Here is a 16,874-nt window from a genome sequence, read left to right as displayed (position 1 = left end):
TTCTTTCCTTTTCCATTGCTTTCTCACTTGACTGCATTCACACAATGGATACCGACGGTGTGTTTGTAGTATGTAATGAAGCCTGCTATCCGAATTCGTCTATTCAACAGCTTTTTGAGGGGCAATTTTGCCAGAAGACTAGTTGTGGCACATGATTCAGCAGCTCTAGCGCAGAAGCTTCTCCCCCGCCTCCAAACTCATCTCCATGCCCCGCGAGCTGCATGCTGCGGAGCGAGCTTCACTGGCCTCACATGCTGATAACGGATTACAATAATCGAAAGGCTGAATGTCTGAGCATGAAATTGTGTTTGTTCGAACAGTTTGATATTTATTCAGAGGGCTTGTTGGAGAGTGTGCATGGAAATTGAATGGCAGTATCTTGTTTAAGAGTTTTACTGCATTGTACCACTTTAGTTAGAGCATTTTTGTACATGTTAAAGAATGTTACAGATTGTACTGATTAAATACATAAAAATAAAAATAAATAAATAAATAAATATTTGAGAGTGGATGGGAAACAATAAAAAATAAATAGTAAATGACCCCTGTTGCTTGTTTCAGGTTTGGGCAAAATTAAGAATTTAAATGAATTTATGAATGTGACTTGAAGCTGAATTGGCTAGACCCAACAAGATTTTGACTTTCCAAGAAGAATGTACTCAATTTAAATTCAAAGTGATTTCAGACGCTTTTTCTTTTTTTCAATGTTGAAGAAAACCAGAGCATTCTGGAAAAGCATTCTAGTTTTTCCACTCAGTTTTTTTGGCATTTTTTTTGCTTTTATTATGATAGGAAATATCAGAACTGACAAGAGGCGACGTGGGAGAAAGAGAGGGGGGCGGGATTGGGAAAGATCCTCGAGTCGGGATTTGAACTCTGGACGCCCATAGTGCAACGGCACTGTATGTCGGTGCGCTGCCCACGAGGTTATCGACACCGACTTGAGGACAACTTTTTAAAAATAAAATATTAAGTATTAAATGTAATAAAAATTTATATTTAATATTTTGAATATGAAAATTTCTGTGTAAATATATGTTTATAATGTGTTTATACTGTATATGCGTTTAGGTATCTTGTGTGTGTGTACATATATTTGTGCATATATATATATATATATATATATGCACAATTATATATATATATATATATATATATATATGCACACACTAGATAAGTTTGTATAAAAATTAAATGCATTTAAAATATATTAAATTAAAATTTAATTAAAAAATTTAAATTAAAATTTGTTTTATAAATATATTTACATATATTTACTGTTTTACATTATACAAATAATATACATTATATGTATATTTTTATATAATTTATATATATATATATATATATATATATATATTTATTTAATATATATATTATACTATATATTATAGTAATTTTATTCATTAAAAAAAATATATATATATATGCACACACTAGTTAAGTTTGTATAAAAATTAAATGCATTTAAAATATATTAAATTAAAATTAAAAAAAGGACGGCCCTGTGTGTGTGTGTGTATGTATATGTGTGTGTGTGTATATATCCCAGGATTTATATATATTAGGGGTGGCACGGTACATGTATTCGTACCGAACCGTCACGGTACGGGCGTCTCGGTTCGGTGCATGAGGTTTTACGACGAATACAGACAATTCACCCCCAATCCAGAAGGGGGCGCTCGCAGTAATGCAGCACTGTTTGATAACCGCCAGCAGAAGAACAGCGAATGCCGTGAGATGTGCTCTTGAAAACAAAGCCCCCAGACAGTGACCATGTGCTGATTCTGAACGCGTCTCTGACATAGACTGACAAGGGAGTATACTTTAAAGGCTTGCGCACTGTTTGCGAAATGGGGCTTTGAGCTCGTGTATCCTACCTCTCTCATTCGGCACAAATCCAAATATTCCATAATATTTCCATAATTGCGATGTAAAGTATCTGAACGCTAAACTATTATTTATTATGTAAATTATAGGCTTTGTACTTCAGTCGCGTTCCAACGGTGACAGAGGCGCGCGTGCTGATGTTTGGCTCACTGTATTTTATTTTGATAAAGTACCAACTGCGCTGTCAAGTTAGCAATGCTGGAACTGGTGTGTGTGTGTGTGTGTATATGTGTGCTCTCCGGCGCGATCACTTCAACTGTTTCCTTATACCAGCAGAATCAACTTTAAACACTTATTGTCTTATTAATAATCACTGTATAAAGGTCTGCTTTTATTTGTGTACACTCACAATGAAAACAAAACGGATTTTATAGACATAACATGTATTAATATTTAGTATTTTCACATCTAGATGGGAAAAAAAATGTAATTTTCACTACTGTCTGTTCAAAATAAATGAAAAGAAACTGAGCATAGTAGATGTTTTTTTCCCCCTGTTGTACCGAAATCGTATAGAACCGTGACCCCCGAACCGAGGTACGTACCGAACCGTGACATCTGTGTACCGTGCCACCCCTAATATATATATATATATATATATATATATATATATACACATTTATTTTAATTAATAAAATTACTGAATATGAAAAAATGTGTGTAAATATGTTTGTGTGTTTGTGTGTGGATATATATATATATATATTTTTTTTTGTGTGTGTTTTTGTATATTTGTATTTACATATAAACATTTACACACATTTTTTCATATTCATTAATATTAATACATTTAATTGTGTATATAAATATATGTAAATATCTTTTAATATTTCATATTCATATCAAAATATTAAATCAAGTTTATACTTATGTTTATATTTGTTTGAGAATCCTGACCAGTTTGACATGTTAACATTTACTCAAGCATTGCTGTGGTTTTGTTTTTTCTGTCTGTTTGGCTGACCAATCATCATTTTTTTTTTTTTTTATTCTGTCTGGTGATGCTAGTGGTGCAGAAATGACAGACTTTGCCTTTAAACCACCTCCACGTCTTTATCTCGAATAGCTCAATTCAAATTCAGTAATATTAAAGGCGGTCTCAATTAAAGTGTCCAGCCCTGGTTATGTTGAAGTATTTGTGTTTGCCTCTAGGCCATCTCTCCTATATGTGATTAAATGGTGCCCAATCCAAACAGCCTGCTTTCAAATTAATGAACAGGGAGGAGGAACGGCCAGTGGAAATGCAGCGCTGGAGGTTTTGCTGAAATGCCTGGAAATCATGAACAATAGACGAATATGTGTTTACTCACTGTCCTGGCTGTAGTCCCGGGGGACGGCATCTGCGTCGTCCAGATAGTGCACAATGTAGCTCTAAAGCATGAACAAGGAATGAATACATAAGCGTGCAACTATAGAATGCTCTGCTCCTTATGGCTTGCATTGCACACGGCTGTCGGCGCATTGCATTATTCCCTCAAAAAGGTCCCGGTCAGGCTAATTGAACCTCCAACCACCTTCCCAATAAGCACAGTGGTCCATGGGGAAAAGCTAGCGCTGGGCAAAGATAGCGACTACGATATTGTGCATCTCTGTTTCCTTACCATTTGGACCATAGGGGGAAATGGAGGATGATTTTGATTTTTAACAATCGTAGGCCGTCGTCTACATCGCAGGATCAGTCTCCTGCTATGTCTATTCCGTATCTTTCTTTGTTGTCTCTTTCCTTCCCCTCCCCTCCCCAGCTCTCGTAGCATCTGGCTCCCTGGGCTGAAGTTACAGGGAGCTCCAAAGGCAGAAATTGGAAGATGAAAGGCGAGAGATTAAGCTGAAAGGAACAGTGGGTGTTGTCAGAGGTAATTTGAAGTGCATTTGATTTCTCAGAGCCCTCTGAACACTTTCCTGCAATAATTTACCTGCTATATGCCTCCACCTTTAACACGCCAGACGCCCCTCGTGAGATGTGAGGAGACCTATTCATGTGGAAATGGTGTCATGTCATGTTCGATATGAAAGCAGTGTGTAAAGGAAATGACAGTTTAGTCGGTTTCTGCCAAACCTCAAAACAGTACATGAAGGGTCGGGAAGGGTGTTGACTTTGTTCACGTCGCCCACTGCAACAAAGAAACTCCAGAAGCAGATGAAGAAAAGAGTCGGGAACACCAAAAGACCCACGCTTTCCTGCAGAAAGCACTTGTTGTGCATTTTTCAAAACTGAAATGTCTTCATCTCTTTCTTGTTGTACATTTCTGTGTTTTTTCCACTTAAGTACAGACTTGAGTCGGTGAGGTTTGGGCCTGGTTGTGGACTAGTGATTGACAGATAAGGATGTTTTTAATGGGCGATTCCAACGTTTAGCCAGCAAGATGACCGATATAATGTCGGAACAGGGTTGTCGCCATGATGAGACAAAAAGGATATTTTGAGTACTTTTTGGCTCCATTTTGAACACTTTGGGTTAAATTAATGGGAGATTGCATATTTTTTTTCACCAGTTAGTAAATAAATAAATATTAATAAATAAATTGTCTCATTACATTTATTTTTTAATAATTTTAAATTAACTTTATATTTTTACATAACCTTTTATATGATCCATTTATAATTTAATTTGACGTATGTAACTTAAAATATATTTTATACTTTAAATGAATTAAGTTATATAATTACATTTAAATGAATAAATAATAATAATAATAATATATATATATAATATATTATATTTAGTCATTTAGCAGACGCTTTTATTCAAAGTGACTTACAAATGAGGACAACAGAAGCAATTCATTGTAGTATTAAAACAGATCCAAAACTAAAAGCTAAATCTTTATAAATACTATATATATATATATATATATACATTTTAAAAAAATAAATAAAATAAAAGTAAATAAAAATGACAAATGCATACAACAAAATTTTAAAACTTAACATTTAAATGAAAACAAAAATAAAGCTAAAAACAATTCAAAATATTAAAGAACAAAAGGTATGAGTATAATAATGATTCTAACATAACACTAAGCCAAACACCAAAAAAACAACTACATTTATGTGTATGTACAACCACACACACACACATACACACACACACACACACACATACATACATATACATATATATATATATATATATATATATATATATATATATATATATATATATATATATACACATATACATACATTTATAAATTAAATATATATATTCTTTCATTTCCATAGTTTGTTGAAGTACTAAAATAACTCAAATTAAATAAAACTAAAATAAATAATAATAATGATAATTATTATTATTATTATCATCATTATATTCATTATTTTTATTATTATTTTTATTATTTATTGAGTTGTCTCCACATGTTTTATCTATCTATAAATATTAACTTTCTAGTACATTTTATTATTTTTATATTACCTTTTACATTTTATCTTTTAGACTTAAAAATAATAATAATAATAATAATTTAACTTAATGTAGCTATCTTAACTTTAAATGCATTTTACCATGCATTTAAATTTAATTTATTATTATTATAATTTAGATTACATTTATTTTATTACTGTATTGTGTCTTAGATTACATTTTAGATTTTGCATTTTATTACAGTCTCAACAAATGAACTTTCATAAGCACTAGTGGTTCACATATTTCAAGTTATATATTTACATTTAAAATAAATTTGAATAAAAAAATACATGTTATTTATAATGCATTATAATGTTATATCCTGAATATCCTATTACACAGTGTTTTATTTATTTATTTATTAGTAAACTCCTTTAAATGTTGATCCATAGTGATCTGTTATCCAGATAAAACTTAATGGATGACTCATTCAAGCTGGAATTTGACACTACATCTTTCTCTGAAATGCTTCAGATTTGCATACATGTACATACATTTATTGCTCATAAATAAGTATGTGTTTACAAAGATAAACTGTGAAAAAAAAGGGTAGAAAAACGATTTTTGTAGGCTTAGGTCTGTTTGTTGCTGATTGGCCCAATTCATGTGCATGTAATTTGGAAAGAGGAGGTCCTACACATAAATCTTCCATTATCTTCAGTAGTTGTATTCATTAATCAACAGAATTGAATAATTACTCTTAGCTGTCTCCTCTGCCTAAACTCATTGGCGTAGAGTGTCAGGTGAGGAGGCCATCTTGGTGCGGCGCACCTCCTCTGCCCCGCCGACAGTGGCATCTCACCGCTGGTAATTGGGTGTTTATCTGATCGCTTGTGAAAGACGCTTTTGGCTGCCTATCTGACACAATTATCTGGAAGGATTCAATCCGACCCTCCTGTGTCCACCACGGAATACTTGGAGGAAGCGGACCTGAGTGCTTTATGAATGAGGGAACAAGGAAAAAAAGCCAAGAGCTGAAAATAAATGCAACTCTTACTCGACCGTCCGGTTCGTAGTAAATGCGTCTGTCATCATGGCATGCAAATTATGCAATTGTTAGGCACAATAATTCTATCAGGCTGCCAGAACACTGGAGGAAATAAAGGACGATAAGGTACGAGTGTGACAATGAGACGGCTGGTTGCTCCAATCAGATAGCAGAGCTCTCCGCCGCCGTTTTAGCTCCATGGCCAGGATACGCTCCAAATGGAGACAGGGAGAATGTTTACTGTGCGTCCCATGATAAGAGGAGAATAAAGCCTTTCTGTCAACAAGCTTATAGTGTCTACCACAAACAAGCCATTACGGCTAAAGAGAATTATGAAGTGTCTTTGGAAAGTAGAGGTGTTTATAAAGTGAACTTTGAATATATACCTTTGCAATATTATACATATCATTTTTTTTTTTTTAATAAATATAACATTTTATTTTATTTTACATTTGCCAAGTGTGCAGTGAATCAAAAGCAATTTGGGTTGAGCAAGATGAATTGCATGACCAAAATTACATACTTTGCAAAAATTGACCCCTAAAAGTCATTTTATATTTCTGGATCAGTTGTGTTTTGTCATGCGTGTTCATATCATCTCTGAAAACTATTATTGCATACTAAGAATGTGATGCTAATGCTTTGATTTTGGGTTTCAGATCAGGCTGGGCTAGCACACAATCTGGGCTTGTATTTTGCAGATGGTTGATCAGAGTTATCAACAGATTCATTTTGAACCAACAGGCAATATTCCTACTGAGCATGAGATTTCATATTTAAGCACTGATCCAAATAAGTCTGGTATTTAATCTTTCAGTTTTCTGTATCACAAAATTCACCTCTTTACATCCGATTGTCTATTGACACCAGACTGAACATTTTGTGTTTTGATTGAGTGCATTGGTATTAAACAAAAAGATATTGAGGTATATTTTCAAGCCAATGTATAATTGACCAGTTTTTTTTTTTTTTTGTATAATTGATATTTTGTTTTTGTTAATATTTTGTTAAATAGATTTTATTTAAAAAAAATAAAAAGTGTTTTCACTTTAATTTTAGTTTAAAGTTTTAGTAATGTTGTTTGTGTCATGTTTTTAAAATGTTTTTAATTTTTTATCATTTTATTTATTAGTTTTATTTTAGTACTTTAAGTTAAACTAAATGGAAATTAGAAATAATATAAGTAAAATAAGCAACAAATAATTTTTGTAATAATTTCTATGCTTTTAGTTGACTATATTAACCTTGCAGCTAGATGTTTTATGTCAAACTGTCAATGATTTACTGAATCATTGATTATCTCGTCCAAAATTATGTTAAGCAGAAATTCCCTCCATTTAATTGCTTTTTCTCTTTGTCTGTCCAGATTAATCTCGGAGACGTCCAGGGATGCCATCTCTCTGAGAATGATGCAGGTCACATGGTCAGGAGCCACAGTCCTCATCATTTTCACCTTGCTGCAGTTTGTCCAGTCAGAGCTGTCGGAGGGTCCTTTGGTTCCAGGTAAGCGTGCATGAGCTCTGTGTTTTGTGTTTTATTCCTAGATTCTGTTGTGGATTCCCAGGTTATTTCCAAGCTATGTGGAACAGACACATAAGTCTACTAATTGCACCTAAACTTTGAAAAACCCAGTTATTTTTACAGGAACACTTGCACAGAAGCATCTTGACTTTTATATTCTGCAGTGCAGGCTTATGTGCCTTTCCCATGTGGCTCTGGTGTGTTTTTCCAGTCATGTGATGAACTGTCTGTTTGTGTGATGGACACCATTGAAGGAATTGTCAGATCAACCGGTTCACTACTTCAGGTGAATGATGAATAATGTTAAACAAAAGGAGGATTTCAAGATAAACGACAGACATCAGTCATGAGCGACTGCTGTCTTCTGACTGTGTTCTTTTATCATGGTTTTGAGAATTGAAGGTGGCGCATTAAATTTTATGAGTCATTTTGGAACCACTGAGCTTTTAAAGGACAGTTCACCTCAAAATCATTTACTGAGCTTCATGTTGTACCAAACCCATGTCACTTTCTTGATTTAAAGGAAAGTTCATTTTTGTCCTGGCTGTTCTTGTCCATATAATGGAAGTAAATGGAGACTGGTTCTGTAAATCTCCAAAATGACAAAAATGCACAATAAAATTGCCATAAAATAGTCCATACGACATGTGCAGTATATTCTAAGTATTATGCAGTTCAATTTGACCAAATTAGACCAAATTATAGTCTTATGGAGTCAAATAAACCACTTCTGTTTCTTCCTGCATTTTGGAGTTTTTTTTTTTTTTTTGCTCATCAAAACTGCATTTTTCCCCAACAAAAATACAGTAAATATTGTGAAAAATATCATTACAATTTAAAATAAGAGTTTTCTATTGTAATATATTTTAACGTGTAATTTATTCCTTTGATGCAAAGTTGAATTTTCAGCATAATTCTAATAATTTCTTTGTCACTTCTGATCTATTTAATGCATCTTTGCTGAATAAAAGTAAAAAAAAAAAATCTTACTGACCTTAAAAAAACAGAAAAATTATTCACAGAAAAAAAAAATTCATGCGAGTTTGAAATTACATGAAAGTGCATAAACTAAGACAAATATAAATATTTATTGTGTGGGTGAACTATTCCTCTAAAACTTCACTCCATCTAAACCATTTTTTCTTCTCGTACACTTTTACCTAAGGACACCTGAGTGAGCGCGTCATCAGTTTTTTCATCGCTAGCAGCATATTGTACGTTCCCTGTAAAACGTAGTTTATTCCCACAATTCATCATGACCGACTTCTGCGATGAGCTCTCTTTGGCCCTCTGTTTCTCGGTTTCTAGCCTTTCTCTCCCTAATTCACATCAGCCAGGATGATACCTCCTCAAATCACCCTGTTATTCAACCATTTTCCTCTTTATTGCTTCATACTCCTTTCCGTTATGATTCCTTCTCCTCACTTGTTTACCTTCCCTCCTTCTCATCTCCCTTCGTTGCCCCTCCTTTCCCCATATTCCTTTTCCTGCTGCTTCAGAAACAATTTACTTGTCAGCTCGGTCTGTTGGTGCGCGTCTCTCTGGGTTTAATGTTCTTTTCTGGTGTGCTGTTGGAGGCGGCTGTAATTTCAGTCGCGAGCAGGCGTGCGGTGATGCCTTTTGCTCACTGCGAGGCTGCATTGATAGCTGGAGCCCGATATAGCAGCATTAATGAACAGGGCTGAGCCAGGCACATCCTGCCCGAAGTCCAATTCACTCCACCTGATGCATTGCGCAGGAACCTCTGCTGAGCTGTAAACAGATGCTGCAGCCGCACAATGAACGGTGTGCAGCTGAGCATGATGGGTTGCATTCTCTAACCACCTGACAATCTCAGAGTTTCTTTGATGAAACTGGTGTCGTGTTGTGTGATAGCTGTAGACTAGATATAGACGCGCATTTACGCACCAGTGTGCATCTATGATCTCAGTTCCTCTGATATTACTGACCTTAAAGTCAGTATGAAATCAAAATAGACTCTATTTACTTTTTTAAATACACATTCCTGGTCTATTTCAAATGATTCATTGCTGCACAGTATTCTAAAGGGAAAAAATGTAATCTTTAATCAAAATATAATGATTTTCTCTTCCTCTAACCAACCAATAATAGCTATTTAGACCTTGTTTTGAGTGAATTTGTATTTGGCCTGGCTCATTATAGTGTTTTTCCCCTTACATACCAATCTAGTCCAGATGGATAAAGTTTTTTTTTTCTTTTTCATATTGTATGTCATCTCATTTCAGAAATAGATGGGTTGTAACCATTTTTTGCTTACTTCAAGAATATTTAGGAATATTAAATGTTCAGTTCACTATATTTTGAAAGCAAATTAATAGTGTCACTCCGATGCTTTTCTCCAAATCTTTTCGCTGTGTTCATTATGGAAAATTTTACTCTTGCAAATGTAATATGAATAAGTGGATAATTTGTGAACAGTTTGTTCTGTTAATCTCAACAGATCGAATGGATATATTTAGAACTATTTGGTCTGTTCTTTTCAAAATTAGTTGAAATGGTTCACTTAACAGTCTGAATAATTGTGTTGCAAATAAGTTATTTTCTGAATCGACTTGTGCCATTGATTCACTTTCCATCAATCTACATTTACTAGTACTCATGTGCAGTGCTGAGTTTAATGCGTTACTAAGTAACGTTCACTGAAAAAGTAAAGTAAGGGATTACTGTTAATTTTTAGGTAATTTAATTACAGTTACTTATAAAGTACTTGCGTTACATACTGTAAATAATTTCAACAGTTCTAAAATCAGTATTGAATTTGAAATCTAAATTTACAGTCTAAAGATAAAATTGAATGCAGCATCTTTAACCCTCTGCGCGTCGGCGCGTTCACTTTCAGTTTTTCCTGATTCACAGAGAAACCTTAAATACTCAGATACAGATGAGACTAAAATCAATCGAATCTAAAAAGGGCCTACTTTTATTTGCGTACACTGACACTAACAACAAAACATTGTGCTTTTGTAAAATAAACAAAACAAACAGGGTGTGCTTTCTGCCGTCTAGGTCTCCGTGAGCAACTTTCTACACATCACAAACTCAGCGAATACTTGACACAGAGACATGAGAAATATGTCTATAGAAAGCTTGAAGTGTCTACTTTTAAATTAATGAATTCAAATCGAAATGAATATTCTCTGATTATGTAATCCGTATGAAACTAAAGCGAGGTACAGTCTTTCTCGTATATGAAGCTTGAAGTGTCTACTTTTAAATGAACAAATTCAAATCGAAAATGGATATTCTCTGAATATGTAATCAGTATGAAACTAAAGCGAGATATAGTCTTTCCCCGTATCTGAGCTCATTATATGCAGTCACCTGTGTGCAAATGCCCTCACCTAAATACAAAAAATAGATTTAAAAAAAATCAAGACTCATCTAATTTTTATCATTTTTGAAAGAAGACCTGCTATGAGCAAAAAGCCGGAATTTACCTCAGAACAACACGATCTGATGCAGCTTTATTCAGCGGAGGAGATCATTTCCGTAATTTATTCTTACCTACATTAGTTAACGTGTTATTTTTACATAAACCTGTACGGATTTTACTACATGGGCTTTTCCTAAACAACTTGCCAAACTGAAATTTTTTTTTTTACTTTTCTTAAGCTTTTTTGTTATTCAGATATTTTGCAGAGTATTTCTATTTGTTAACCAATGAAGGTATGGCTGTGCAAATAATTGAATGTGATCATGCTCATCTCGTCAGTAAAGCTGGTTGTGTGATTAGTACTTTCAGTTGGAGCGGCATTTAACCCTCTGGGGTCGACAAACGCGTATACGCGTTTTGAGGCAGATTTTCCTGATAAGGCCGAAATGAGCTTGAATTACTCTGCCATTTTTGATCGTACAGATAAGAGCAATACACCATTCGAATATGTAAGGGGTCTACTTTTATTTGTATACACTCATAATAACAACTAAACTTTGTGCTTTTGAAGAATAAAGAAAACAAACAGGGTGTGCTCTCTGTCTTCTCCGTCTCTGCAAACTGTTTTTAGAAATGTGTCACTATAATGAACTGTAACTCAGCAAATACTCAACACAGAGACATGAGAAATATATCTATAGAAAGCTTGAAGTGTCTACTTTGAAATGAAGCAAGTCTTATCGAAAACAAACATTGTGTGATGAAGTAATCCGTATGAAACCAACACAATGTTCAGTCTGTCCCATCTGACTCATTATCTCTAATGTGATCCCGCCCCAGTGCGGCTGTCGCTGTTTATATGTAAATAGCCGCGTGGGATGTGCGCGCGTGCAAACGCCCAACACAAACAAAGAGCGAGGAGATTCATCGCGGCTACTGGTCGTTTCTGGAAGACGCTCCGAGTAAAAGCAGGATTTCCCTCCAAAGAAGAACACGATTTCATGCAGCAGAGGCGATCAATCTGATGAGTAAGTAATGTTTCTTTTTTGCATTAGTTAACGTTTTATTGTGACTTAAACTTGAACAGATTTACTAACAGTTAGTTGGGTTTTCGCCCAAACGACAACATGATGAATGCTACGCGTCTAAGAATGTTTAGACCATGTATATTAATTAATACTCTGTTAACAAATAGATTTTAATAGCGTGCTAAACAATAATAATTAGTTTCTCAGATAAAAAATATAATTTTTATAGCACAAAGTACATCCTTTTATTGTACAAAGCATGCTTGAGTCTGTGGCTACAGAATCATATCATAGGCTACTATAAAATCATACATACTAGACTATATGACTACAAAATCATAGTTGGGTTTTTCCCAAACTATAATTCCTGACTACAATGTTTGAAATCGTGTAAAACATTTTTAATATGAAAGGCAAATTTCTTACGGCGCGATGATGTTTTCATGCTCTATATGAAACAATAAAAGTAATATGAGTGTACACTGTAACATGATGAATGCTACGAGTCTAAGTATGTTTAGTACATGTTTATTATTAATAGCCTACTCTGTTCAGAAATAGATTTGAATAACGTGCTAAACAATAATAATTATTTTCTCAGATATAAGATTTCTTTCTCTTTTTTATGATAGTACAAAGAATGTGTGAGTCTATGGCTACAAAACCTATATATATATATATATATATATATATATATATATACAGATGTTCCTGATATTAACATGCTCACAAATGTTTTTTTGTTTGTATTTTATTGAATCAGATACCAGCACCAGATGTATCCTGATGTCTCTTCAAACTGTTTTCCTCTGAGAGCGCTGTGCCAACATCAGATGTTCAACTACACTGATATTCTATGTTAAAACAAGCTCTTTTTCTACTGATTATATTTTTTTCTTCTTGAATCCATGGAAAGAAGTAGAAACACTTAAATAACACACGTAAATATCAGGTATGATTTACTTGTTTCACTTGTTGAACAGAATCTGTTGCAGGAATGACTCAAAGTCTGTTCACATCTCTGTGGTTAGATCAGTGTGCACAATAATGTGTCTTTGACCTTCATTATGTATGTTTTGATTATACTGTGTTGTAAATAAAATACAAATAATTAAAAAAAACCTTTTTTTTCAATCTCCTTACATTCTCTCTTACCTGCCTCAAAGTCACAGTCACACTGATGGGCCATCAGGGGCCATTAGGGGAGGGCCCTTTGTCTCTCAGCTGAGACTCAGTTAATATTCATGGCCATTGCCACTCCCTCGCATATAGACCCTCGATCACAAAACATGTCTTGAAAATTTTAAATCAATATATTGTTTTCTGTGAATGAGTAAGCAGAATGATTTTCACATAATTCTGAAGTAAATATTCTAGGCTACAAGACTGATTACTCAAAAGTCTTGTTCAGGACTATTTAGTGTGGGTTTAAAGGCCTTACTTCAGCTACATTTTTTTTCCCAAAACTTACTAACCACGCATAATATTTTTTTTCTAAAAAATGCAAACATGTACATCCATCTTGGTCACATATTATTGTAGCACAGTTTGTGCTGAATACAAAAAAAATTACATGTTGGTCAATAGTATGTTTTAAGTAGCTGAAATAAGCACAAATATCAGGGCATGTCAAAACATCTCAAGGGCCCCAAAATGACCTCAGACCCCACAGGGTTAATACACAGAGCCGTAGTTCGCTGACAAGCTATGCAATATCGCGTTCAAAATCACAGATGAATCGCATTCGATTTTGAACATGATATTGCGTAGCTTGTCAGCTTTATGGTGATTAAAAACCCCTCTGCTTCACATCCTGATCATCCTTGTCAGATTTATTTGGGGATAATGACGTCCAGCTGGACATTATCCCTTATATATAGGCTGTTTTTATATCTACACCTCTATATGAGAAAATGAGTAAAGGGGGCTTGAAGGAGGAAAAAAAAAAACACAGGTGGACTACGGGTCATTGCTAGATATCTGACCGAATGTATAACACAGCAGATTTGGTAGCTGTGCATCATGGGAGCAGGCACTTGAAGGAGCCGTGCGCTCATCCTTCATGCGCTGCTGACAGCAGCACTTTGGTCCGCATATGTTCCGTTGCCCTGCCACACCAGGACGCTCCGTCAGTGTCCTACCCTCGGTGATTAAATATGTAGTTAATACAGCGCTATAAGAATATTGAATTACGCCACAGTCGCTGTGACCTTTTTTGAAATTACAGGACCAATTGTGCGAGACGACCGCAGCACTTTATAACAGGTGCTGGCTGGAACACAGCCTGAAGGAGAATACATTCACACTGCTGATGACTGGCCTGTACTCACTGAACGCCACTGAATCACTAAACAGCAACAATATTACTGCAGTACTTTCCTGTTTATCACTATTTATTGCCCTATCATTATAGTCCCTATATTTACACTATATCACTATGGCTCCCTTGTGGGCCTTTTACCCAAGACTGAATTGTCCTTTACCTTGTTCTTGAGGTAAAATGCAACTGTTACTGACTTACCTGATGTTTTTAGATAAGATCAGTAAGATATATATATATATATATATATATATATTATTTTTTAATAAAATAATATTTTGTTTGTTCATCAAGGATGCATTAAAGTGATTAAAAGTGATAGTAAAAGATTTCTATTTCAAATAAATCCTGTTCTTTTTAACTTTTTTAAATCACAGTTTTACAAAAATATATCAAAGTTTTACAAAAAATATTAAACATCACAAGCTTTTTTCTTTTTTCAATATTGGTAATAACCAATGTTTCTTAAGCAGCAAGTTAGCATATTAGAAAATTGTGGAAAATTCAGATTTGCCATCACAGAAATAAATTAAATATATATATGTATATATATCACAATATTGCTGCTTTTACTGTATTTGTGGTCAAACAAATACAGCCTTGATGAACAAAAGAGACTTGAAGAAACATTTAGACCTCAAACAAGTGTTGAACGTTAATATAGTGACATTAGTGAATAGTGACTTTATTTTGTTATTTTGATGTATTTTTGAGCTTTTACCCCTTATATTATACAGTTGTTATAGTGAATGACAGGAAATTTTTGCACAGTGATGTGTTACTGGATATGGATGTGACACAGACCAGATTTGAACCTCTGTTGTCCACATGAGCACCATGGCTCAATGCATTAGAAGCATTTTGTTTTGCACCCATCTGAAATATTTTCTAATGGTGTCTTAATTTTAGCTCATTCAGTCACAACAACCATTTTTAGCCCCTTTAAACGATGTTTGTCAATGTTCTATTCCAGTTCCTGTTTTTACCCAAGCAAACAATTTTCCCCTGAGGGCTGTTAAAACCAATCACCTCAAAGAAGAAGCCGAGTTTGTCCGATTTCATCCAAGCCATCATCTCCACTTGTTCAGATACACCATTCACCTAAATGATGTGCAATTTAACCGGTAATGTCCGCTCTTGGCACAGGGCGCAGGAAAGCTTTTTACCAATGAGATGGGTACAAATCACACCGCTGAGGGAACGCTTCTCGCAAGGCCCTCACCTCTGAAGAAGAGAAATTGAACATTACTTTGCACAGCACTTTACAAATTGCCTTGTAATTGTGTTTGTTTGAAAAACGTTGATTCCAGTGCCATATTTTCATTTCTCTCTAGTCGGAGACAAGGCCATTATTGAAACACACTGGAGTGGACCGGGGTTGATATAGAGGGAACAAATAGAAAGTTCTACGAAAGTCATTTAGCACTGAAATATGAGGCAAGCGCCTCCGTAATTTAGTGAGAAAAACATCTGATATAGAAGAGATTTACAGGTTGGCATGTTTATTTAGAAAGTTCTGTGTTCCGCACGTATACGCTTTGTCCAAACTGGACATGACACGATAAAGCGACAAGTGATAAAAACCAAAGGGTTTTGAAGTACCCACCTGTCTTGACAGGAATGAACCTTAAGATCAACCCAACACAGCTTTACGACATGAACATGCAAATCAGGAGCAGGAAAGCAACCTAATAGTGCCCGACTCATGCTCGGTAATCTCTCAGTGAGAGCCAGTGAGTTCACAGGCTTTCCTGTAATTGAGAAAAGGATGAAAAGATGAAGGAATATGAGCCGCCGTTACGTTTCTAAAGTGCTGACAGAACAAACATTTGCAACCCACACACTGGAGTTATCTTGGGAAATCCTAATAATTTTCTAGATAATCAAGAAAGATGCCTCGTATGCATTCTCTCCTGGAATTCAATTCTGTTTGTAATCGGTTGTGGAAATCCGAAGCGGAAAACATCTTTGTACAGATTCAGATTCGATAGAACGTTTGATAATATTAGATTATTTTCTCATACATAGAAATAACACCAACTGGGAATGTATACATATAAATGACACTATCCAACAGAATTCCAATTTGTTGGTTGTTTGTATAACATGAAATCGAAATGGGAGTTTTGTTACTTGTTAGTCTGTTAGTCTTGTGTGGATATTTACATGCTATTGTACTCAAATATTCAGCAAGGATGCATTAAATTGATCAAAAGTGACAGGAAAGACTTTTGCATTGTTGCAAAAGATTTCTATTTCAAATAAATGCTGTTCATTTGGACTTTCTATTCATCAAAAAAAAAAGTATCCACAAAAATATTAAGCAG

General features: G+C 34.6%; 1 protein-coding gene across 6 annotated transcripts in view; it reads left to right on the top strand.

Annotated features, from left to right (window-relative positions):
* The window catches only part of robo1 (roundabout, axon guidance receptor, homolog 1 (Drosophila)), a 291,617-nt gene that overhangs the window by 22,857 nt on the left and 251,886 nt on the right, over positions 1 to 16,874 (top strand). For 5 of the 6 annotated variants that reach the window (XM_058799334.1, XM_058799331.1, XM_058799336.1 and 2 more), the window contains exon 2: positions 7,651 to 7,787. In XM_058799334.1, coding sequence (XP_058655317.1) covers positions 7,691 to 7,787 — 97 coding nt within the window. In that variant the 5' untranslated portion in view covers positions 7,651 to 7,690. Of the gene's footprint in view, positions 1 to 7,028; positions 7,086 to 7,650; positions 7,788 to 16,874 lie in introns of those variants that run through there. The other variant, XM_058799332.1, reaches the window with a different exon arrangement.

Source organism: Onychostoma macrolepis, chromosome 15, assembly GCF_012432095.1.
Source record: "Onychostoma macrolepis isolate SWU-2019 chromosome 15, ASM1243209v1, whole genome shotgun sequence".
Taxonomy (NCBI): domain Eukaryota; kingdom Metazoa; phylum Chordata; class Actinopteri; order Cypriniformes; family Cyprinidae; genus Onychostoma; species Onychostoma macrolepis.
Note: the sequence above shows the minus strand (reverse complement) of the source record. Positions and strands in the feature narration are given on the sequence as shown.